The sequence below is a fragment of the Malania oleifera genome, chromosome 5 (genome assembly GCF_029873635.1).
Source record: "Malania oleifera isolate guangnan ecotype guangnan chromosome 5, ASM2987363v1, whole genome shotgun sequence".
Classification (NCBI taxonomy): domain Eukaryota; kingdom Viridiplantae; phylum Streptophyta; class Magnoliopsida; order Santalales; family Ximeniaceae; genus Malania; species Malania oleifera.
This window is the reverse complement of record NC_080421.1, coordinates 44,131,677-44,156,680: the sequence shown is the minus strand read 5'-3', so window position 1 is coordinate 44,156,680 and position 25,004 is coordinate 44,131,677. Positions and strand designations below refer to the sequence as shown.

Sequence of the window (25,004 nt, the reverse complement as noted above, 5' to 3'; positions counted from 1 at the left end):
CTGGGGGCCGAGTTTTACTTGACGGCCGGGGGGGCGAGTTTTAATTGACAACTGAGGGCCAGGGTTTTATTTAACCGCTGTGAGTCGAGTTTTACTTAACAGCTGGGGGCCGAGTTTATTTGACGACCAGGGGACAGGTTTTGTGAAATGACTAATTTTATACGAAATGAATTTAAAATTACTTAAATTGCATTATATGCTTTAGGAACCCTAAGGACCGGTTGTATTGTGGGCACGGTACAGTTGTTAGAGAATTATTATTTGGCCATGTGTGCCCACACTAGATAGAAAGGTGAAGGGTGGTTTCAACCGATTAGCCTACGTAGAGGTGGTACCTTCCTCGAGGTTCGAACCAGGAAGTGGTAAGGCAATCGGACCTACAACTGGGTTGCGGATGCCTTCAGGTGTGTATTAGCAGATGGATACTTTGACTTTGTCTGGGTTGATCCCCCAGGGCTAAGTTTAGTCTTTGGGCCGCACAACCCGTACCATGGGGGAAGTAAATGGTGTTTAGTCTCAGGGGGTGTCTTTTATGCATATCTGTTGATTTATGTAAATGGTATCTTTGATTATTGAACTGGTTTATACGATGGATATGAAAAGGGTATTTTCAACTATGTAGAGTGAGTATAATGTATAGCTATTATTTTCGGTTAAATGAAGAATGGAATGTTTTTCTGTATATACTAAAATTCATGTTGGTCACACATTGATACTAACTTAATCTGCCTTACTAAGAAGTGTCTCACCCAAGTATACAAATTATCTTTTCAGGACCATCTCAAGGTTGAGTATAGCGAACACCGAGCGGGGTGATAGCCAATTAGTTTTTGTGAGTGTCTGTAAGAACTCTACTATATTTAAGTTATGTGGGAAGTTTTCTAGATATGTAATATGGTCGTACGAACGGATTTAGTTTCTTTATTTTGGTTGGAATGTAATATGGATATCGGGAGACTTTTATGTATGTTAATAGTTTAGAACTCTTGTCACGCCCCGAACTCGGAAATGGGACCCAGAGGTGAATTAGTAACCTAACATGTCCATGTATCATACAAATATCCAATGACATAGCATAATGAATGAGGGTCCGACCCCGTGGGGTTCTCAGGCACTCTATACACATCCATATACAAATTATACACACAACGGAAAAAGGTATTTCTATACATATACAGTACCATACCAGAGTCTATACAAAAGGAGTCCAGGCTCCATAATACAAAACATGTACCCGGGTGTCGACCATATCCCAAAAATACCACCCGAAACAAAAGTCCTAACACTTACACAAGCGCTATCCGCAGTACACCAATCACTACACTCCCAACTCAAGGACACTAGTTCCGATTACTCGAAAGACCTGAAAATATGTACATACAATAGGGGTTAGAGACATCTCAATAAGACAGATCTAGGTTATATCGGTGTGTGGCATATGAGTGTTATCATGACACAAAACATTCACAGTTCAATGCAATTCCAGTATTTTAACAATACAGTTCCAGTACAGTACATATCATACGCACGCACATAAACGCACGCCCATAATCTACCCGGTGTCGTCACACCCCTCGGCCCATAGCCGGTCCGCATAACACGGCACCGCCGGCACATGGTGTAGCCCCAGGCTTCAATGGCATCGTACCGGTGCAACTAGTGGATCCACACCCTTCGGTGATCAACTAGTAAGGCTCACACCCTCGGATATAGAGTTGAATACTCTTGCCAACATGGCCAGTGATTTCATACGCCCTCGGATATAGCGCTGGACACTCTTTCAGTACCTAGAACAACTCGGAACCCAGTTCCTATTGCATTTCAACAAAACATAACCATGCATGCTCATATAACCAAACAAACCACACCCATTATGTAATCTAAAATCATGATTTTCCAAACATATACAGTTTAAACAAGTCAAGGCACGACCATCCCTACAACACAATATATATCACAATATATTTACGGTTTTCCAAAAAAACCAGGGATGCAACCCAATACCCTTTTTTCCCCAAAACTATAACTTGAAAAACCCATAGTTTTACCCTTTAGATCCCCCCCCAATGAGTAGCCAAAACACACACAGGACGGTGAACCACAATTCTACTGAGTTCGATTTAAAAAATAACCGACATAAATGGAATCCCCTTACCTTTCCCTGAAATGACCAATCTCGAACTCTACGGCTCCTAAATAGCAAACTGAGTTCTCAAAACCTACAAAGTATAGTACATAATATACTCACGACTCCGTTCTCTATCAAACTACCAGAACAAAAATGAAAATTGAGCCTTACCTCAATTTTAAGCCAAAACCCAAAAAATCTCCGAAACGAGATTTCGATCCACTATTCTCGAAGAGAATCCTGCCCTAATTCTCGTAGTAACGACGGATCGACGATTCTAGCAACGATCGGCGAAGAAATCTAGAGAGAAAGAGAGTGGTTCGAGTTCTTAGAGAGAGAGAGAGAGAGAAAGAGAGAGAGAGAGAGAGACCAATTCTTAGCCAAGAAGCAACCTAAAAGATCTTTTAAAGCACCTTCGTCTCGGGCAAACTTGTCAACGAGGTGACATCTTCTTCGATGAGTCCACCAGGTATTTCGTCGACGTGGCGGTGGCCTCATCGACAAGCCTAAGATTTTGGATTTTCCCAAACCCCTCGGCTTTCCCTCATCGACGAGCCATTGAACTTAATTGCCGAGAACAAAAAGGACTTCATCGACGAAGCTTGAACAATTACTATTTTACCCTTCTTTCTATTAATTCAATCCCGGCATCATGGTTCGGATTCTTACAACTCTGGTAATGGATTTTAGAGAATGTTTTATTTATTTTCGCTGCATTTATATAGTGAATATGGTATTAGGTACAAAGACGTCACTAAAGTAGCACCCCGGGCCCACGTGGCGGGTCGGGGCGTTACATCATCGGCCAAACACAATCGTATTGAAGCAACAACCTTTGCCTTTAATTCTTTCCAATTAGCCTCATATATGCCTTCCAGTTGAACACCATACAAGGCCTTCCCCATCCCTTGCTGCACAAGCAAATCTTTCACTCTTCTCTACCATAAACCAAAGTTTCTGGTAACAAGTGCTTTGATACCAATTTGTTGTGAATGAACTCACATTTTGCACAGCAGAAATTAAATGCAGTAACAATGAAGAAAAAATATGGAACACACACACGTGCGCAGTATATATGAAAGCAAGAATAACAACGCAAAGAATTACGTGGTTCGAAAATGCCTACATTCACGGGAGCAATCGGCAAAGGTTTTACTATATAAGTGTCAAATAACACAATACAATACAATATACAATGAACTTCTTCTCAAAATACACTCAGAATAGTGTATAAATAAAGTTCCCTTTGGAGGTTTCCCCCCATATCCCAACCAACTTAACGTTCGTATTCAAAATTTGAATTCAGCCTCTTACCTAGAACAAAACTGTCGATGGTTTCAGAGACCCATCGACAGTTTGCTCAATAAAAAGATACCGAGAGCATAATTTTTGAGATTTCAGTCAAATCGTCGATGGTTTAGTGAAACCGTCGACGGTTTCCCCTAGATTGCTGATATCAACTATGTTCTCCTCCTTGTGTATATCCACCACTCAAGAAATGAGCCACCAAACACAAATGAATTCAAAATGACTTACATAACCCATAAGAAGTGTCTTGAGTCATCGCTCAATCTTCATTGCTTGGCAATTCCCTAGCTTCACAGGACCTATACATGTTGGTGGTTTCTTAGAAGAACTTCAGAGCATTTGACAGTAGCCCACAAACTCTGGTATTGGCCGTTGTTAGGTTCAAATTATTATATAGTCCCTTCAGCTTTCAAATATAGGATCTAGGACATCTTTCCCACCTGTCATGATAACTAGCAAACTCAATTGATCCCCCATGGCATGATAAACCTTCGTCTTATAGGCAATCATAGTTCTGGTCTCCCACAAGAAAGCCTAGTGTGATGCTAATTACTCTTACTGCCATTATATCCTAAGATCCAACACGTTGATGCATATAACTTTCTCATGGAACCGATTCCTCCAATACATAGTTTCAATATCCTACTTCCTCAGCTCTCCCCTCAAGATCCAATTCATGTTTTAAAGGGCCCTTACTCGTTCCTCTATTTCTTGGTCTCCTTATACCCTCTTAGCCACTTCTTTATTTTCATGCATGGTACTACCTTCTACTAAAGCTTTAATCAGGCCTATGCTTCTTCCTCCACCTACTGCTGTATCAACTCATTTTCTGCTCACAGTATCCCATATTTTTCTCTCAATCTACGCCTTTTGCTCTCTCATTCTTGGTAGTAAATGTCTTGTCATGCCCAAAACTCTTCATTGTAGTATTCTAGATTGTTAGGCCTCGGTAAAGTTCGTTTGGCCCTTGAGCTCGAGGGACCTTATAATCCTTGCCCTCTGTTCTTATGCCACATAAGATACCTGTAACAACCCTAAATATCTTAACATAAAATGTAACATAATAAATGGAAAAGTCAACCCGAACCCGTGGGTAACAGGGACACCTGTCAATCACAGCGGAAACCTAAGCAGCAGCAAGCATAAAATCTCGAACATCCAACCATAAAACATAATACCAGAGTTTACTATATCATCAAAATACTGTTACTATACACAACCTCCAAAAAGTCAAAATAACACTAGGATCATATAACAAAAATCTCCCGATCCTAGTTCAATGCTTACCCTTCTAGTAGGGAAGCTCCAATCACTCAACGGCGGCCCTGACCCACCGGTCTCTCTGGGTTTCCTGAAAATCATTTAATGTTCGGGGGTGAGACACTTCTTAGTAAGGGAAAATAAACTAAATACAGTTGTGTGGCAACATGAATATTTAATGTAATTATACGTATACAGTACATTTCATATAGATGTAGACATTTATCATCACATACTGAATAATCATATACTTTCATAATTGCTGATAAATCATATCGTATGTAAACATCTGTTATACTAATAATACTGAAAACATACCCAGGATGAATAGTTAGCTAATGTCATGTATTACCCCCCATGACAGGTTGTACAGCCCGAAGGCGGAACCCGACAATGGTTGGCCGACCACTGCCGAGTCAAATATGTTTGTAAGTACGATGGGCCCGCCACACCCTGGTCCGAACTGCCAGGTGGACGTCCACGCTCTACTGAAAGTCACATCGACTATCCATCTCCCACCCCCTCATGGGGTGGTTAGCACTAATATGATAATATACAAATGATCTATAAGTTACCGTACCGAGCCACTGAACTAAACTAAACTAACATCCGGATTCTGATAACATATAATACATGATCATATAATACATAATTATGGCCTCATGCTGAACATATCGTAATTATGGCCTTGTGCCGAACATAACATGAATACGGCCTCGTGCCGAAATCATTTCAGTTGTATACATTCTGAAAATAAATCAATTATCATGTATTCGTCAAAATCATCATAACATAACATATCTTTTCATAATACCTGAAAACATACTTTGCTCTTAAAATCTTTCATATCATAATACGTTTCACGTAAAATAATATTCATGCCACATATGCGCTGTATAAAATCATACTTCTTATTCTAAAATCGTAATTCTCTGACATCTCATACATACATATACATTTCAACATAATAGCAGTATTTCACAAGCGTACATTTCATCCATAATATACAAATATAACATATGTTTTTCTGAAAATAAATTTACTCATAATTAATAATAATTTACATAGAAATTAATTGCTTTAGTTTATTCCCTTACTTGGCTACTAAGAAAGCTCCTAAAATATCCTGGTCTACCCCTCATAGGATTTCCTGATCAATACCCTGAAACTGAAAACTCTCAGTATTAAACTTCAGTATTTCTACGTATACATCATTTCCTATAACTACTGTAAAGTCAATTTGGCTTAAAAAGCCTTACCTCAACCTAGGGATAATTTCCAACTTGCTTTTACCAACGATCCGTTCCGGCAGATTTGGAGAGAACTTCCCCATGAGCGTCATGGTGACTTTGGATTGTCGATCTGGTGTAAATCTGGCCCAAAAAAGATAAGAGAGAGAGAGAGAGAGAGAGAGAGAGGGCCGAAGGGGAGAGAGCGAGAAGAGAGTTTACTTAGTTATGAAGTTAAAAATTCATATTTTTCTATTTATAAAACTGGATTCGTCGACGTGCCACGTCATTTGTCGACGAATCCTTCATTAATTTCGTTAACGAAATTCAGTCCTCGTCGACGAAATTCAGTTGGCTTAAAACGCCTCTTGGTATTTCTTCGTCGACGAAATTCAGTCTTCGTCAACGAATTCTCTTAAGCCCTCGTCGACGAATGCCCTGTATTCGTCGACGAAGCCTTGATGATCCCCCCCTCAGTTATTCCTTCCAAAGTGCGATGTCGTCGACGAAGTTGACTTCTTCCTTCTGTTACTGATTTCATTTCCCTTCCTCTTTATTATCTAAATTCCATTTTTATTCGGGTTGTCACAATACCTCGTGGTTGTCAACTGTGAATCATTTCCTTTTTCCAAGGACTTCTGATGGTGCCATGCAACTTTGGCTTCTCCAAACTCCCCCAGGTTAGACTGGTCTCCATGGAAAAAGTGGAACTAGGCAAGTATTACGATACGGGGAATAAACTGATGTTGCCCCATCTGTTGGAGTGCTAGAGACGGGGCATAACAAATGCAACCCCTAGCTCCAAATAAAAGGATCGATAGGAATTGCCCACATTGGACTAGTAGCGATTTTGGAGGCATCCAAGTTGCTACCTATAAGATGGACCCTCTGCTTAACCATTCCATGTCATCTTCCCATCTTTCCCATTGGTGATTTTGCCAAGCATAACATGCGAACTCCTCCAAAGGGTTTTGCTCTCTCTAGTACACTTCCATGAAAATATTCAACTAAAATAGGGTGTGGCTGACCAACCATAGAAACAATAGTTAGGTGCAACATTTAAGAACCCTACCACCCTTGGTTCAGAAGAAGCTGAGTGTCATGAAGGTCTTTGGCAGTATAGCTGGGATTGGGTTAACACGTTCCTTTGCAGCCTTAGTGAAAACCATGCCCCCCCCCCCCCCATCAATCATATGGACTACCGAGGGTAAAAGCATAAGGTCGTAGATAGCTAGTGCCAAGATCTTCAACCTCAATTGGGGGTCTTGATCCTTTAATTGGGCTTCAAAATTTGTCTTGAAGTGCCATAGCCAACCTTCGATTTTCCCTTTCTTGATGGTGCATCTAACTACGAGTCGGCCGTTACACTACAATATGTTGGGTATCACCTTTACTCCAATCTATTTCGAGTTGTGGATGCACACCCAACTTTGATTAACCAAAGGGATTCCCAGTAAGTCATCATACTGCTTGATAAGTGGTACGAGATCAATAACCTGAAAGGTAAAGCATTGGTATGTAAGATCTCAGTAGTGGATAAAGGCCTCTAATGCTTCCCATTGTACCTCAATCCTTAGTACATTTGCAATTCTACTGTATTTCTCCCTAAACAAATTTTGATCTGATGCCGACAACTTCTTCCAGCATGCTAAATGATCACGTGAATATAAAAATAAGTAAAACAAAAATATCCATAATTTTTTATTCAATAAATATTTTTACTATTTTTCAATTGTCATATACAATATAATTGTTCTTATAGCACTAAAATGAGTTATTAAATATAATAAGCAAGCAAAATAATTATAATAATTTATATATTTTACATAACATTTTTACTTTATATTCTTTTGTATCTTTAATCTTTTAATTATATTTTTATTTGTCATTTGCTTCAAGGATAAAAATAAAAATTTGAAAGTTGTAAATTTATTTCAATTTTGAAAATGTTAACCAAATAATAAGCTGATTATTTTTAATTTTTTAATCTCAATTTCTAACTTTTATTTTCATAATTTTTGATAGCCTTTATCATTTTTAATTTCATATAAACACCCGCGTTTTGCTTTTTTATCGCACGGCCGTAAAAGTTAAAACCCCGGAGAGGGGCATTCCCGAAAGCGTTTCCAAACACCCTCGAAAACCCCCAGAAACCCTAATTTTGTAGTCACCGCTTCGTATATAATAATACGACATATCACAGAACTACGCGAGGGAAAGAGGGAGCTGATCAACAATGTCGAAGCGAGGTATGGTTTTCAATCTTCAATGTTTCGTTTTGCTGCTGAGAAATAATCGAGAAAGAAAAAGAGAAACTCGCAATCTTTCCACTAATTTTCGGCTTGCTTCTCTTTGCATGTTCTCAGCAACCAAACAGTACATTTGTATACGAATCAGTTTTCTCTTAGCTCTTTTCTCTTTTTCTGGCTTTGTGTTGTTTAGGTCGCGGTGGATCCGCGGGCAACAAGTTCCGGATGTCACTTGGTCTGCCGGTGGCGGCGACCGTGAACTGCGCCGACAACACGGGGGCGAAGAATCTCTACATCATCTCCGTCAAGGGCATCAAGGGCCGGCTCAACCGGCTGCCGTCAGCCTGTGTCGGAGACATGGTGATGGCCACTGTCAAAAAGGGGAAGCCGGACCTCAGGAAGAAGGTGATGCCCGCGGTCATCGTCCGCCAGCGCAAGCCCTGGCGCCGAAAGGATGGAGTCTACATGTATTTCGAAGGTTAATTTTACTTTATTTCTGATAAAGTTGATGCATTTTAGCTGGAATATGCAAGCACTTTATAAAACATTAAACCCTTTACTGCTGATTGTACTCGATGTAACGATCTATTGCCATCCAAAACCGTGGTTGGTGCTAATTAGTTTTTTCTTTAGAGTAATCTGCCGTTTGATGTTTGAACCAAAACAGAGCTTCCAGATCAATTGTTTGATTTTCTAACTTCTCTACTTTTATGTTTTGAAGCAGATGATATGAAAGTTTAATTCATTTGATTTGAATGATTTTATACAGAATTATAGAATTCAATTGGATTGAAGCTTTTTAATGGAATTTCTGTAAAATAGCATTTAATGCATTTGCAAATCTCATCAAATTTGATTGGTTTTGAATCATTAACAATCACATTATTGGATTTGAATTGGTAGATCTGATTTGAATTATTTTTTGCATTGCAAACATAAATGGCATATTTGAAATGAATTTCTACAAATTTATATGGGATTGATTTATATAAAATACGCTATTAGTCCTCTTCCTTTACATTTGTTTTTACTGGGTCTTATATTTTGACTTAATGTAATTCATGAAATATTATTCCTTATAAATTGAAATTTTTATTGGTAAGGCGTGCTCTATTTTCCATTGTTTTTAAGGTTTTTAAATTTTAAATTTCTTGACTTCGAAAGCATAAGTTGTCTTGATTTCAACTCTGAAGGACCTGAGAAGGATTTCCAAGATGCCAACCAAACAGTAAATGAACGAGAAATTACACGACTTTTCATAAGTTGCTTCTTGAAATCCGAGTGACTTTTAACTCTTTAATCATTCGTACCAAGAAGCATACAGTAAACAATAGTGCCAGTTTTAAACAGCATGATGTACATTTCTTGCATTGTGTTACCTGTCTCCTGGTTCATGTCTCATACTCTTTTCTGTGTGACTATGATTTGGGGACTGCATGATGTACATTTCTTGCATTGTGTTACCTGTCTCCTGGTTCATGTCTCATACTCTTTTCTGTGTGACTATGATTTGGGGACTGCTGATGTAAATACCTGTCTCATTTCCCATTAGATCTGGTTCCCTTTGTGTGGCTCAGGCCTAATGTGGGCTTCCAATCCACCAAAATTGTGGTGTTTGGATCACTGTTGAATGTGAGTTGCTAAGCTGTGTCCATGTGCAGTTTAGATGAAACTTTTTTTCCCATTACTGAGGACTGTGTTATCCCCTAAATGTCAAAATATAAAATTGCATTCATATGAATATGGCCAAAGTTGGAACTTATTGCCATTAATTCTATGTGTATTCAGATGTACATTGTTGGTCCTTTTTTTATGAACTAGAAACATAACTAATTGTTACTGACTTTAGCATTGATTTGTATGCTACATGAGACATGCTCAAACTCCTCCCTTTAATTGCTTTTTTGTCTTTGGAAGGAATTACCTTTAGTTTGTGTTTCTGAATTTTATTTTGTTGCATCTGCAGATAATGCTGGTGTCATTGTGAATCCCAAGGGAGAAATGAAAGGTACTCCCATTTGTGAGCTCATATCTGATTTATTAAATCTTATGACATTTATGTTTTATGTGGTATCTGCTTGCACCCTTTGCACCCCATTTGGTTGGAGAGAAGATGGAAAATATTACTCCCCTCACTTTGTTCAATTTAGTGTGAGATATGAGAGAAACCTAAGAAAAGAAAATAAAAGTCAATTATATCCCAATCCACCTTTTTGAACCAATCTAAAGGGGTGTTTAGTGCTTAATATCTCTTTTTCTCTCCATTGTGGGTGATAAATAAAGCAATTCTTTTTCCTCATCTTTTTTCTTACCCTATTCCCTTCTCTCCACTCTGTCAACAAGATTAGAGAACTGAATAGTTACATTTGTTTTCTTCTCTCTCCAACCTAACAGAGGATTAATCAAAAGGGGTGCTGCCATGGCTAGTGTGCAGTGCATGCACCTGAGGTGCGGCTGCTGTGGTCATAGCAGTTCTCTGTGGTGGAAATTAAATGCTTTGAACGTATTTGAACTAATTTGACACATAGATCAATGTCAACGACTAAACAGGTCATGTTGCATTGTGCTCATGGCCTTGGATTGACTGGTGGCCAATAAAGTAATGTCAACCAAAATCACAGGGTAGATGCCTTGGTAAAATTAGCCCTTCCAAAATTATTGTCGTTGATGTGCTCATGTATTTATTGTACTACACACCCTATAATGGCGTCGGTGTTTTTTTTTAGGATATATACATTGTTCTTGACTCTGTCTCTGTATGGTTTTATTGTGTATATAGGATCTGCAATTACCGGCCCAATTGGAAAGGAGTGTGCTGATCTCTGGCCCAGAATTGCCAGCGCTGCCAATGCTATAGTTTGAGTACGGATTTAAATGTTTGGTGTCTGTTGGTTGTTTATGGAGTTTTTCTTAGAAGAAACCATTATTTTAGATACTGTTGTCATTTTTGCAATGGAGTTACTGTTATGCTTGCAAGGTTGTTTCCTTGGCTCTGGATGTATTGGTATTTTTTATGGCCTAAGTTTAAATAGTGAACAAACATGAGTGGTGGTGCTTTTTTGTTTTTTTAATATGCTGTTTGAGCCATGAACTGCCTATCTGGTAATATTGCAAAAAAATAAACATAAACACCTTACCAGTACCTTGCTGGTTATCTGTAAATCATCAGTTTAGTTCTGTTGGATTCATGCCCTTTAGCAGGGAAATGCTCATTGGTGTGTGGTAAGATTGCAATTTGCAAGTGCAGAACTAGCATGATGCTATGTTGATAATTGAATAGTACATTTCTTCTTTCTAATCCTTTTGATCATAAAGATGAATATAATGTTTTGTTTTGGTGAGGTGCTATCTGGGAGCATGGTTCAGGCCTTAAAAATTTGGATTTTTATAGATTTGGCCGAATTTAGTAATTTTGTATTGCATTTTATTCAAACTTACACATTCTAATTCAAGTTTTTAAATATGGGGGTGAGCTTTTTTCACAATATGACCTTTTACCGAATCAAAATCACCTCAAAGAATAGCATGGACCGAAGTAGGGCTTCATGTACAAATAGAGATTGATGTTTGGTAAGGAAAAGAGAGGACCGAAGCAGAGCTGCTTTGTTGGAAAGTCAATAGAATATATCTCAAATTGTGAGAATAAACGCTCTATTTTTGGTTCATTTATCTTTGATGTTGGTTTGCAAAATGGATGGAATTAGTTCGGAATGAAAGGAAGATAGCAAAATCAAGTGATAAATCTGTTTTTATATCTTTTGATATCACTCTATTTCTATGCACCAATTATATTCCCAATAAGAATGGTTTGGAATTGGGGCCATTGGGTTGGGGCGAGGCTCGAGAAGAGTGGGGGGGTGCGGGGGGAGTAGGGGCATTTGCAGATGGTCAATGCTAGCCAAAAGACCCAAAGGGGATCAAGGTCAGATGAGGGAGTCTTAACGAAGAAATAATCAAGTGCAATCACAAAAAACAATTAGTTCAAATGAGTTAAAAGAGGATTATCAATGTTTCACTCATTAGAGTTAGAAAATCCATTTTAACTATTATATTGGTGAAACTGAATTGAAATTTTGCAGCATGTTTTGGGTTGTGGAAATATGTTTTTTAGTTTTTTTTTTTTTAATATTTACAACAAAATCAGCTGAATTTTCAATTTATATATATATAAAAAAATGAACAATAAAGAGCTTTTGGCATTGTCTACTTTTAAAAAATAGTTTTTTTTTTTTACAGAAATACGTTTTGTTTTCTAATTTTATAAATCTGCATAGTAATGTTACACAAACGTCTTTTTATTATTTTTCAAATGTTTTATTTTATATATATATATATATATAATTTTCTTGGAAGATCAAAAATGAGATGTGATTTTATAATTATTTTTAAAAATAAAAAATAAAAAAAAATTCCATAATTGAACAAGTACTTTATTCCCCTAACTTTTTAATGCAAATCTTGAAAAATTGGCCAGACATTTTACAATTTTATAATTAAATAGAATTTAAGGTTGATTTTTTTGTTTTTGTGAAAAAAAAAACACACACACACACATAGGAACAAAGTATCATTGAAAGGTTTTTTTCCAATGCAACAGCCATTTATTTCTAGGGAAAAATAATAACTTGATTTTTGACTGAGGTTTAAGTATGATCCTACTAGACGGTCTCAAAGTAGCAATAGAAACATTCAATTCAAGAATAGATTATGAATTTTTTCACGGGATGTTAATAAAGATAAGTCAATAAGTACATTGTTTTGTTGAATAGATAAAGAAGTCATTGAATGAGGTGAAGTACTTGATACACATTTTTAGTATAGTAATAAATCAATTGGATTGCGAATACTTGTAAATATATAGAGAATGATGGGTGTGTAAAGACTTGATGCAATTTACCCTAACTTACTAAGAGAGTAAGAGAGCAATTGGATAGATAAACTTAATATTGTTACCCCACAATTGCTTTTAGGAAATTTATTTATTTGTTGTCATTTTGATACATTATGCCATATTAAACCATTAACAGAATTTCATAATTTACAACTTAATAAAATTGGGCCAACAATCATTCTTTTGAAAAATAGTAACCAATCCATAACATTTTTCAATGGAAATGAGTTTATTGTTCATAGTTTGGGAGATTAAGTAATCAAAGCAAAAATGACTATTTCACTATTAAATGCAGGGAATTATGTTTATTTCATGTGCGGCAATGTCTTGGAGAAGGTCTGCAATGGCAATGAGTGATGATAATATTAGTTTGATAGAGTTGCCACTAACCTGTTGTTTTCCTAAATACGGTTAATTTACCTTGATTGGTCTTTAAACTAATACTAGGCCAATGAATAAATGGTTCCTGTCTGCATTTATCAAGATTGAGATCAAGAGTTCTGTTATGCGAGGGAAAGGTATTAGCACCCCCTACACAACCGTTCTACAAACAGTATCTAGTTAACTATGAAGTATCTCCCAACTGAATCTAATGGTCTTTAATTAAGTCCTTAATAAATCCAAAAAAAAAAAACATTGAAATTTTCAAAAGAAAATATAAAACAAGATACGATTTTAAAATGTCTAGTAAGACCTCCAAAAGAGGGAATCTTATTAGATAAACCCTTCCTCGTGGTCTAAAACACCTATTTATCTTTTGTTTAATCATCGGGATACGAACAAAAAAGAATATATATATATATATATATATATATATATACTGTTATTTAAACATGAAATAATTAAACAAATTCATCAAAATCAAGCAAGAAGTTTTTAAAACATTCCCAATTTTTTTCAAAAAAAAATTCAAGAATTTTAGCATTTTCCTGCAATTTTTTGGGATTTTTAAAGAATTTCTCCTTCATTTTATTTATTTTTCTTGTTTTTATTTTATTTTTTTGTTATCTAACTCAAAAATAACTCAAATAATTTTTATTTATTTTTCTAATTTTTTAAATTATTTTTCATGATTTTTCTAACTTTTTTTTTTACTTTTTTCCAATTTAAAAAAAAAAGAATTAAAAATCAATTTTAAAATTTTAAAACAAATTGGCGATTTCGAGATGGGTCAAATCGGTTTAACCGATCTAAACTAAGTCAATAGATCGACTCAAGTCGACCCATGTCAAACCAAGTTAACTTGGTTGGGGAAGAGATTGCACGTGTCGTCTAGCGATTGCAACACATGGCACATAATATTCTTATTTTTATTTTTTCTTAATTTAATGCAGCAAGGGTGATGTCAGCATGACGTCACTCGCCACGTGGCAAAATGTGATGGGATTTGGGAGTATGACACATATTACTAAAGTAGCAACGATCCAACCATCTAAAAACACACATTGTACGACCAAGATTGCGCTATGTTGCTATCCAAACGTGCAATCCTAGTTGCACCACATGTCACCGTCCGTATGGTGACACGTGTCCCACTATTTTTTATAAAAAAAATCTACTATAAAACATTTTTTTCCTTTCATTTCTTATCTTTTCTCTCTTCTTTTCTTTTCTTTTTCTCTTTTTCTCCCGAGCCTTCTATAACATCTCTATCTCTCCTATACGCATCTCTCTTTTCTCCGCGCATCTCTCTCTATCTCTCACTCTCATTTTGCAGGTTGGATCCATGGAAGAGCTAGAGAGCATTCGATCAACTCAAACCCCAAGGTAATTTTTCTCTTCTCTGTTTTATGCAATTATTAGGGTAATTTTCTTGCATTTTCTTGTGTTTTCCTTAAAATTAAACAAGTTTAGAGTCATTTGGGATCAATTTGGATCAAATTAACTAGAGCTAGGCTTAATGTTAGGTTAGTATGGTTGGACTATAGGTGAATTGGTAGGTTGGACAGGGCTTATGCTAAATTGGGCTCTAATTTGAATTGGCAGTGGGATTAGTTGGGATTAGGTTTAATTGATCTTGTTTGGTTTAAGCCCAACTAGGTTGTGACCTATGGATTGAGAGGTTCTGGGTCAAACCCAACTCAGTCGCGGACATACTAATTTTAGCATTTTGAATTGGGCCTAAATTAGATTAAGTTAAATTGGTCCAAGCTAGTTGGGCTTGATTTAACTTGAATTTTGGGCTTTGGGTAATTAGATTAGTTGGGCTAAAACTATTTTAATTAAGATGGGCCTATATATTTTTTGGGCTTAAAGCATGGGCTGTACTTATTTTAAGAGTTTGGGCTCTAAATTGGACAAGTTGGGTAATTGGATCAGGAAAAATTTGGGTTAAGGCAATATTGGATCAATTTGACCTAGGTCAAAATTAACTTGGGTCCTGGATAAGTGGGTTAAACTCGTGTCCCTGGGCTCGGGTCAGGTCTTGGGTCAGTTGACTTCAACCTAGGTCAAGTTGACCCATATCCTTGTGTTGGATATGGGTATTTGGGTTATTTGATGTGGATTCAAATATGGGTATTCGAGTCTGGTGTTGGGGATTTCTACATAATTCTTATTCAAAACTTCAAGCATTCAATTTGAATCTTTAATATTTGAAATTTATTGATTCCATTCTCAATTTATTTGCAAACAATTTAGTCCCCAACTTAAAACAAACAAAAAATAAATGGGCACTAACCTTTTTTCTATCTCTGAACTCCTCTCCTTGTAAATTTGTTGTTTCTCTTTGCCCAAACCTTTTTTTTCAACCCACGTGTAAAGTCTATAGGGGGGTGAATGGACTCTTTCGCGTATTTTTTCTTTTCTCTGCAAAATAAAATTCTTGACAAGCTATAAACAATTATATCCCAATATATAAAATGTAAATCATGCACAAGACACAAATTAAATAGTATAAGGTAAAGAAACTTAACATCGATGTTTTAACGTGATTCGGCACCAAGCTTACGTCCACCCCTTGAGACCAACTCAAGGATTTCACAATCCACTATGAAACTCCTTCGCCGACAGAGAAGTCTTTACAATTGGGAACAAATCCCTTTCGATCACCAAGAGTCGCAAGATTGTGAAACCTTGCAATTCGGTCCACTGAGAACCTTCAACAGCGGTTCACCAAAAACCTTCAATATGAGAACCAATCCCTTTACAACGAGAAGATAAATACAAAGAAATGCTCCATGATTGAGCTGATATCAAATACAATTCACTCCTTGTAGAGACCCGAAAAATTATAACAATTAAATAATAAAAAAATGAGAGAAAAGGAATTTTAAAATGGGGGTTCAGCAGGGTCTCGTCGACGAGTGCAGAGTGCTCGTTAACGGGGATGCATGTCTCGTCAACGAGAAATTACCGAGAGGACTATTTTTTGGGCCTAAAACTCGTCGACGAGAATAAAGTGTTCGTCGACGAGGCCACATGGACAAGCACTATGTAAAAAGCCAAAAATTATTTTTCTGCGAAAGAATTTCATGCAAGACCATTTCTCTCTCTCTAAAAATTCGTCTTCTCCTCCTCTCTAGAATTCCGGCCTTGTTACACGTCAATTCAACGATTGGACGTCGTCATGTTACTTCTGGAAATATTCTCTACAAATCAGCTGGAGTAATTTGTTGGTTAGGCTAGTTTGGGCACCATCCCAAAATCGAGGTAAGTTAGTTTAGGCTTTATAAGTTATTTGGTATTGTTGGACTAGGGAAAATGCTTTAAATAGTATTATACTAAAGTATGATTAGGGAAAATGCAATTTCAGGGTATTGAGTTAAGGAACACACGGGTTTAAATTTGGAGTATTTTGTGGGCTTCTCAGTACGTTAGGTAAAGGGATAAATTAAGTCAGTATTTTTCATGAAATTATTATGAATTAAACAACATTTATTTTCAAGAAAATATGTATGATATAAAATTATGTTTTGGAATACTGTTGTTGAACAGGGAAATGATTTTAACACATTTTATATGGAAATATGATTTCAGGATAAATTATGAATTTATAAGGCTATGAATATTCATGTGGCATGAGTATAATATTCCCATGAAATTTATGTTATATTGAAATATTATGATTTTCCTAAGATAAGTATGTTTTAGCAGTTTTTAGGAAAACCCTAAAAACAGTACAAGAAATATGTTTTAAAAATTATGTTAAATAATGCAAGAATGTATGTTTATTATGTTATGAATTATGTCGGCGTTAATGCCGTGATTTTATGTTATGAATTATGCCGGCGTTAATGCTGTGATTTTATGTTATGAATTATGCCGGCGTTAATGCCGTGATTTTATGTTATGAATTATGTCGGCATTAATGCCGTGATTTTACTTTATGAATTATGCCGGCGCTGATGCCTTGATTATGTATGATATGTAAGAAATCATGAAATATGTTTATGTCAGCTATTACTCTGAATTACGAAACAATTATGTTTAAATATGAAATGTATTATATGTTATTAGAACCCGGATAACTTAGTTTAGTTTTATGAAGCACGATATCGTAGCTATATATTTATGAATATGAATATGTCAATGCTACTACACATCTTATGTAGAGTGTGGGAGATGGCAGTCGATGTGACTTTATGGGAGTGTCGCAGTTCCCCTGATAGACTGGCACAGGGGGAACAAGTTCATCGTACTTACAGACTTATATTTGATTTAGCATGGTAGGTCAGCCATTGTTAGGTCTCACTTTCGGGCCGCACACTTGTCATGTGGGGGGTAAGACGTGATGATAGCTAACTAACTATCTATCTCGGGTAATAAGTTACGTATGATATGGTTATATAAAATGATTTCTTAGTACAAAAATTTAGTATGATACGCTATGTTATGATAAACCATGTTTAATGCAATATGATACAACTATTGAACCAATTATGAATTAGGTACTTTTATATTTATACCATGAAAAATACTTATATTGTCACACACTGATATTAATTTGTCTTCCTTACTAAGAGGTGTCTCATCCCAACATTACAAACATTTCAGGAAATCCAAGTAGGAGGGAGGATAAAGCCCCGCAGCAGTAGAAGTGGTTTAAGCTACCGTGTCTATAGGGTAAGTGGATGAGTTAGGGTCGGATGGATTTTTGGGTGGAGACCCTAGGAGTACTTTTCGGTCTTTTTGGTGGATGACTATATGTATATGTATATGACAGATTTAGTAGAACTCTAGTATGGTTTTTGGTGTTTATGGCATGTGTATGATTTTATGTTTTCTGTTGTTTAGGTTTCAAAGTTTTATGACAGATATATCCTTGGTACCCATGGGTCCAGGTTGATTACGACTATGACAACTTAGCGGGATTTATACGTATGTTATAATGTGGAAAAGAAAAAAATATACATATGTAAAAATAAGTAGGTCGTTACACTCCTTGTATTATTTTGTAAAGTAATGAATCAAGTAGATTAGAAAGCAATGGAGAAATTGAGCACTTTATGTGAATAACTAAAATGCAAAGTGTATAGGGTTGGTATTTGAGATGTTTTTCACTAAGAACTTGAAAAATCTCAAGTATATGGACTTGTATTTATAGGCAAAGGGGCGAACTAGCCATTTTATGGTTGTTGGACATTTAATATAAAGAGTTATATTGAAAACTAATTGTTTTTCGCCTGTTGGTGTTTTGTTTTCATCCAAAACCGTCGATAGTTTCCTGAAACCGTTGACTATTTTCCCTAAAGTTCTTCAACATGAAAGTTGTGAGATTTTTTCTTAGTTTTCCATAGACACCAAGATTGTCCTTTTTGGAGTTTTCTAACAAAAGTTATGTTCAAAATATTGAAGGGTATTCAGAAAATTTGAGAGGTGTGTAACTGAGGTTTTAAACCTAACCAGGACCAAGTTTTTAAAAGATTATAATACTTATATGATTTAAAATTCATCCCATATGAAAACATATTTGAGTATAGGATATTTTTGTCAAATTCTTTGTTTATTTTTGAAAACCATGAGTATTGAGTTCGTGACTTAGTGAAATCCTATATACTCTTGTGTCATAGCATGCATATGCATATGCATTTTCCTTTACTTTTACTCAAAAATCATGCATGAAACAAAACTGCAAGAGATACAATGATTCCTACCTCAAACACTTCCTATTACATATAATTCTACATGAAACTTCCTTTAGATGTGTTTGGGTTATTTCAAGTAAATGCCATTTTGATCTTTCCTATTTGACGTCTACTCGATCCATTCTTTACCTTTGATCTAGTACTTCATGTATTTGTTACTTGTACTTGTACTTAACATGATCTAAAAAGATAGGAATACACTAGGAACAACAAATAGGTTAATATCATCAAAGCACAGTAAATATGATAATGAAGTCACTAAGACTAACAATCTCCTATTTTTTTATGATGTCTAACCTATTAGGATTTTAGTTAATCTTTGCATTTGAGTTTGTACTAACCATGACTTGATATGCAAAGATAAGTTCACCTAAAACTACTAAATGATTGTTATCATCAAAACATGACAATAAAGAACATGTAGCCCCCAAAGCTAACATCTTTAATTTTATACTGCCAAGCCTCTGTTTCCTTTGCAACTTGAGCCTTTGCTTAACCATTTTCTTGAATCTTTCAATTTCCCAATCTCTCAATTTTTCTCTTTACCCAATTTTCTGTTACAATTTTTCAATAACCAGCTCTTCCTTTCAATTTTTCTCCTCCATTTGTAGTGAGCAGTTATTTTTTCCCAATTTTCCTCTCCATTATCCTTATGAAATTCTTTATTTATAGGCCCAAAAGAGAATAATCCAATTAAGTTTGATTGATAAATCAATTTTAATTAATCAACCAAACTTAAAACTAATTTGTTGATTAAATTCAATTTGTCAATCAATTTTTAATTGTTCAATCAAATTCAACACAATTTAGTTTTTTATTTATTTATCAACTGACGCTTTTTTTGTGATGTGTGTGCAGGTGCAAGTACGGAGGCTGGTCCACTATACTTTTTTCTATATTTTATTTCTCTAGGATTTTTTTTTTCTATTTTCCATATATTCAGTTTTTTATTTCCATGTATTTTCCCATCTTCATTATATTAATGAACAAAACATATGCAAATTTGAATTTGAATGAGAAATCATGCCTAATAAAAAACTCGAGAGGGCACTCAAATTAATTTTTTTTTAAAAATCAAAATTTTGCTATATAAAACCTTAAAACAAATAAGGAATCTACAGTTGCCTCTCTTTATATGTTTGCTACTTAAAATGACAGGAAAATATGTCTTTTGGCATTTTATAGTAACAAATCTATAAATACAATAGTTACGAATTTTGGACGGGGCGTTGTATAGCAAAATTTTGCCAAAAGAGAGTGTATGAATTTATAAAGGTGCATGAAATCTAGGTTAAATTAGTATATACTTCTAAAATACCCATAAATATTCAAAGCTTCCATAATAATTATTAAATTAGAAAATTCCCATAATTCTACAAATTCATAAATTGTAAAAATATTATAAATTTTGAAAAATCCAAAAATTATCATAAAGCTAAAATCATAAAAATTCATAAAGACTCACAAAATTTGAGTGATAAGTGAAGTAAGCACACAAGTGTAAGGGATGAATATAGTTGAATACATCATACAAATTAATTAAATTTAATTTCTAGGTCAATTATAGGTTAAAAAATTTAACTTATGTGATGGAATTGTTTAATATTAAAAAGGATCTTTTATAATTTCGCACTTTAGGTTTTTTATTTTTTATTTTGTTTGATCATTAATAACTTTAATTATTTTTATCAATTTGTATAGGATTCTGTCTCTCGAGTCTTAGATTTGTATTTTTTGTATAGATTCAAATAAAATAATAAAATTTTATAAAAAAATAACACAAATTCAAATACGATTCTTAGAATCTATGTTCGCAAAGGTGACTTCAAATTTTTAATTGAGATGAATATTATGTACAAATATGTGTGGTAACGTAATGAAACTCAATGTCTTACAAATATTAACTAATTATAATTTTATTTTGTTTATATTTAAATGAAGATGCTTATGTGTGTAGGAGGTGCTCCATCATTAGTTTTAAATAGAACCAACATTTGGTTAAGATTTGGGTCTAGGTCAATTTATCTCCCTCAAAAGGAAAAAAATGAGGATATGAAAGAATTCAAAATGACGTCGTATTATAGAAAAAATATTGCGTCGTTTTGGGACCGGTTGGCGAGTGCATTCATTCGCCGCTATGTGTTCAAGCGGGAAAACCCAAAAACCATTTTGATTGGTCAAGCGGGGATTTTGACTAAACCTCCAATCGGTTACTTCATCGATCGTTCAATCTCTATTTCAAATACCAAAGAGGGTAATATATTAGGATTTTCAATCATCCCGGGAGTTGCACTTTTTGCGGGAAGAAGATGGGTTGGTCACATCCTGACATTTCTTTGGAAGATTTGTTGAAACTGATTAAAGGGTTTGTGGATGTACTGATTCTCGCATCTGGGTATCAATCATCTGGTCTTCATGCCCACTGGGATGCTCATAATATCAGGAAAGCCTTCCAATGGGGTCTATTCTTTGAGAACGTGAGTAGCTTTCTCTTCTTACGCTTTTGGGTTGCTCTCTTTATTGCTGGAATTCATGAGATGATGTAATGATTCTTTTTCTTGGTTGAAATTTTGGATTCACTTGAGCGTACTATGTGGGTCTTATGATCTGTCATTTGTGTAACTGCTGTTTTAATCACTGTCTGGTTATTTTATTCAGTATAATCTACTTTCTCAAGAAAAAAATACAGTTTTGTAGGAAAGTGTGCAATTCACTGTTGTGTTATTTCGACCTTACACTGTCAATCAATCTGTTTCATTATTTTGAGTAACTTAAAATTTGATTTAATTCCAGCAAAGCTGGTTAAGTTTTGAATCTTTTGATTCATTCAACTACATACTACAGTTGTTTGTTTTTGCTTAGTTTCAAGTTTAATTGCAAGCTTGTTCTTTTCATTCCAATTTTAAATTTTAGGACTGAAGCCATAAAATTAGGCGTAGGTTTGAATTTTGACAATGCTTCTCCATAGATAGGGTTAATGCCGCTGCTGGTCATCTACCTTCTTTGAAGTCGCACATAAAGTTAAGGCTTCTTTACTTGGCTGATCTTCAAAATAATAAAATTTAATTTACCATAGTTTGAAATTAGTTTGTTTCTCCATAGCCATGATATTAGAATTGCCCCATTTGTAATCAATATTTTGAAGCAGGGTTATTATAGGCTATTGTTTTTCATGAAGCAAAATAATTCAGAATGTTTAATTGTTGTTATTTTCATTTTGTTAATCCTTCCAACCCTACTATGACCTTACAGACCTCCTCTTTTAAGTTAATATTAGAAATAGGCATGGTTACCTCTTTTTTATTTTTTATTTTTTCATTCATGTCCTTAATTTTTTTTTTTTTTTTGGGTTGAAATACATGTTTTGTGGATTGACATATGAACTCATATATTATTTGCTCAAAGGAGCATATATTATTTGCTCAAATAGATGTGCAAAATTACTTAAAAAATGTAGTTATATATGAACTAACTTCAGGATGTAAACTGAAAGAAAGTTTTCTGATTTCTTTTCAGTAATGGTTTGCTATTTTAAATATGTGCCTAGGTTTTTATCGAACATACACAATTTGCAGCTTGAATAAGTTTTGGTTCAAATTAGCTTTTCTACCTTCATCAATTAAATTTCACTATTTGAACTTATTGCATAAAAAGTCTATTGCTTTATTAAATTATCAGAAAAAATTCTTTAAAATATGCCATAACTCCTTAATTTTTTCATGCTGCTAGCATGTCCTAACTTTTGTGCAAATCTTATGAGTAATCAATAAAAGGGTAACTGTTGCAATTGTAACATTAGTGTTGATTTTATATTCATATTTTTAAAATTGTTGATTATGCTATCATTTATTGATTGCTGAACTTCTGCGGAATGTATTTTGTTTTCTGCAGCCTATAATTGGCTGTATCTTTTAGTTCTTGTTGCCGTCTATAACTGATTTTAAGGTTTTTTATTCGCTTGCGATTTCCAAATTCTTTATTAATGGAACCACTGTTTTGGTTCTACATTCATAACTTCAAGTGGCAATTCCATAGTTCATGACTGAATTTATTTTTTGTTACGTCATTCAAATTTTAATCTTTGTTGTGGGTGGGGGCGGGGGGTGGCGTTGGTGTTAATAACACGTAGGTGTTTAGGTGCCTGAGAAGTTTGGAAGATTTCCATGACTCGATGAAGGAACTTGATGTAGCTCTATCTGAAATGACATCCAATCCTTTCTTCCCTCAGGTTGCAGAGTTTATTACACTTTGTCATTGAGAAGAGAATTCTTTTGTTGTCAAAATTTCCCTAATTACTTGTGACAGTGTTTTTCTGACTGTGTTTCCAACTTGCCATCCCTGCTTAAAAGTAGGGTCTTGCCCATCTGTCATCCGTCAATCTTAGTAGGGGAAGAACTTTTGTATTGGAACGTCTGATTCATACCATGCCACTGAGGGATGCACATCTCGAAGCTTTTCTCTATGCCATCATTGAGATGGATCTTGATGAGCTTTGTGAAGCAGAATATGATTGCCTGCATGCTTATCTTGACAAGTTGAGGCTACTGAATTCATCACTAAATCCACTTCCAGGCAGTAGGGTTTCCATGGAAGATTCAATGATTACATCTGCAGACATTGATCCAAATAGGAAGATTGAAAAATGCACAGAAGATTTGGTTACAAAATTAACCGTCCAAGAGCTGTTGAAGAGGCAGCTCACAGTGTCATGCATATTGTCAGCTGAGTCTGGCTTGGGTGACCTCTCAAAAATGATTAGGCCCAGCCATTGGAACGAGCCTAATAATCACTCATCTAGAGAGCAATTAACGAATGCTGCTGACTCATTGTAAGTAGGGCATTTTTCAGATTTATCTTGCAGTGTAAAATTCTATCAGTCAGTACTGATGTTTCATTGATGGTATTATATATGGGAAATTGTGATCGTTGCTTTCTTTTTTGCTTATTTTGAAGATTTCAAGCACAAGAATTTAAAGTTATTTAATAGTAAGATGAGGACAATGCTTCAAAAATGCATGTACTGTTCAGGATGGTCCCTTCATGCTGCTTATATCTTAATGCATTCAAGAGTATGTGAAATGGTAAACGTCCCTCCATGAACAAGTCCCTTGATGACATTTTTTAAATTGCGGTAATGTTCGTAAAACTTCCTATCAAATGCCTAACACCTAGCTTGTAGCGCCCCGAACTTGATGTGGGTACCCAGAGTGCTATTCTACCTACGTATATCTCTAATGCCACAACTATAGCTACCCGAACCCGAAACGGGGTACCGGGCACACCTGTCCATAAACTCATATTAAACAACATGGTGGAAGCATGCATATATATATAAAACCCCAACACAATACCAGAGCTTTAATATACCATAATTACATACATATCTCCCCAGAACTACAATACATCCCATGATACACAAAACATATCCATGTCTCACCAATACTTACTCTGAACTACAATATCTAAGCCATGCCTTGGAGCTCTCTAGGCTTGATTCTTTGGATTTCCTGAAATGTTAAAGTTATTGGAGTGAGACACCTCTCAGTAAGATGGAATAGATTATCATCAGTGTGTGGCAACATGAGTTTTAGTGTATCATAAACATATCCTGTAAATAATTAACTTTAATTGATAGATCATGTAAATCTCTACTCTCATATATATATGTTTGGAAAATACATACTATTCAACATAAGCATACTTTATCGTAATAAGTTTCTTTGTATATGTAAATCATCTGTTATATCTATACATAAAAGAATTTTCCCTTGAATGGACAATCATATAACATCAAGTAATAACTCCACATGATCGAGTTGTGCGGCTCGAAGGCGGGCATAGCAATGGCTGGCT

The 25,004-nt window shown here is 35.2% G+C and overlaps 2 protein-coding genes and 1 non-coding gene across 6 annotated transcripts in view; all 3 read left to right on the top strand.

The window, feature by feature from the left end:
• Positions 1-7,982: 7,982 nt before the first annotated feature.
• Positions 7,983-11,214, top strand: LOC131155076 (large ribosomal subunit protein uL14). 2 transcript variants are annotated; one of them, XM_058107996.1, is made up of 4 exons: positions 7,983-8,174; positions 8,368-8,652; positions 10,141-10,182; positions 10,954-11,214. In XM_058107996.1, the coding sequence occupies exons 1-4, from the start codon at positions 8,162-8,164 to the stop codon at positions 11,034-11,036; spliced, it is 423 nt and encodes a 140-aa protein (XP_057963979.1). In that variant the 5' UTR covers positions 7,983-8,161; the 3' UTR covers positions 11,037-11,214. The 2 variants fall into 2 exon arrangements, with proteins under 2 accessions (XP_057963979.1, XP_057963978.1); XM_058107995.1 differs by having other exon boundaries at positions 8,017-8,174; positions 10,141-11,214.
• Positions 9,437-9,571, top strand: LOC131156895 (small nucleolar RNA snoR137). The gene has a single exon (XR_009137159.1). It is a non-coding gene; the product is annotated as a small nucleolar RNA snoR137 (small nucleolar RNA).
• A 10,017-nt stretch (positions 11,215-21,231) lies between the features above and the next one.
• LOC131155075 (uncharacterized) overlaps positions 21,232-25,004 on the top strand; it is a 37,569-nt gene continuing 33,796 nt past the window's right edge. Inside the window, exons 1-3 of one of the 3 annotated variants that reach the window (XM_058107991.1) lie at positions 21,232-21,628; positions 23,281-23,379; positions 23,504-23,979. In XM_058107991.1, coding sequence (XP_057963974.1) covers positions 21,461-21,628; positions 23,281-23,379; positions 23,504-23,979 — 743 coding nt within the window. In that variant the 5' untranslated portion in view covers positions 21,232-21,460. The remainder of the gene's footprint in view (positions 21,629-23,280; positions 23,380-23,503; positions 23,980-25,004) is intronic. The other 2 variants (XM_058107992.1, XM_058107993.1) reach the window with 2 other exon arrangements.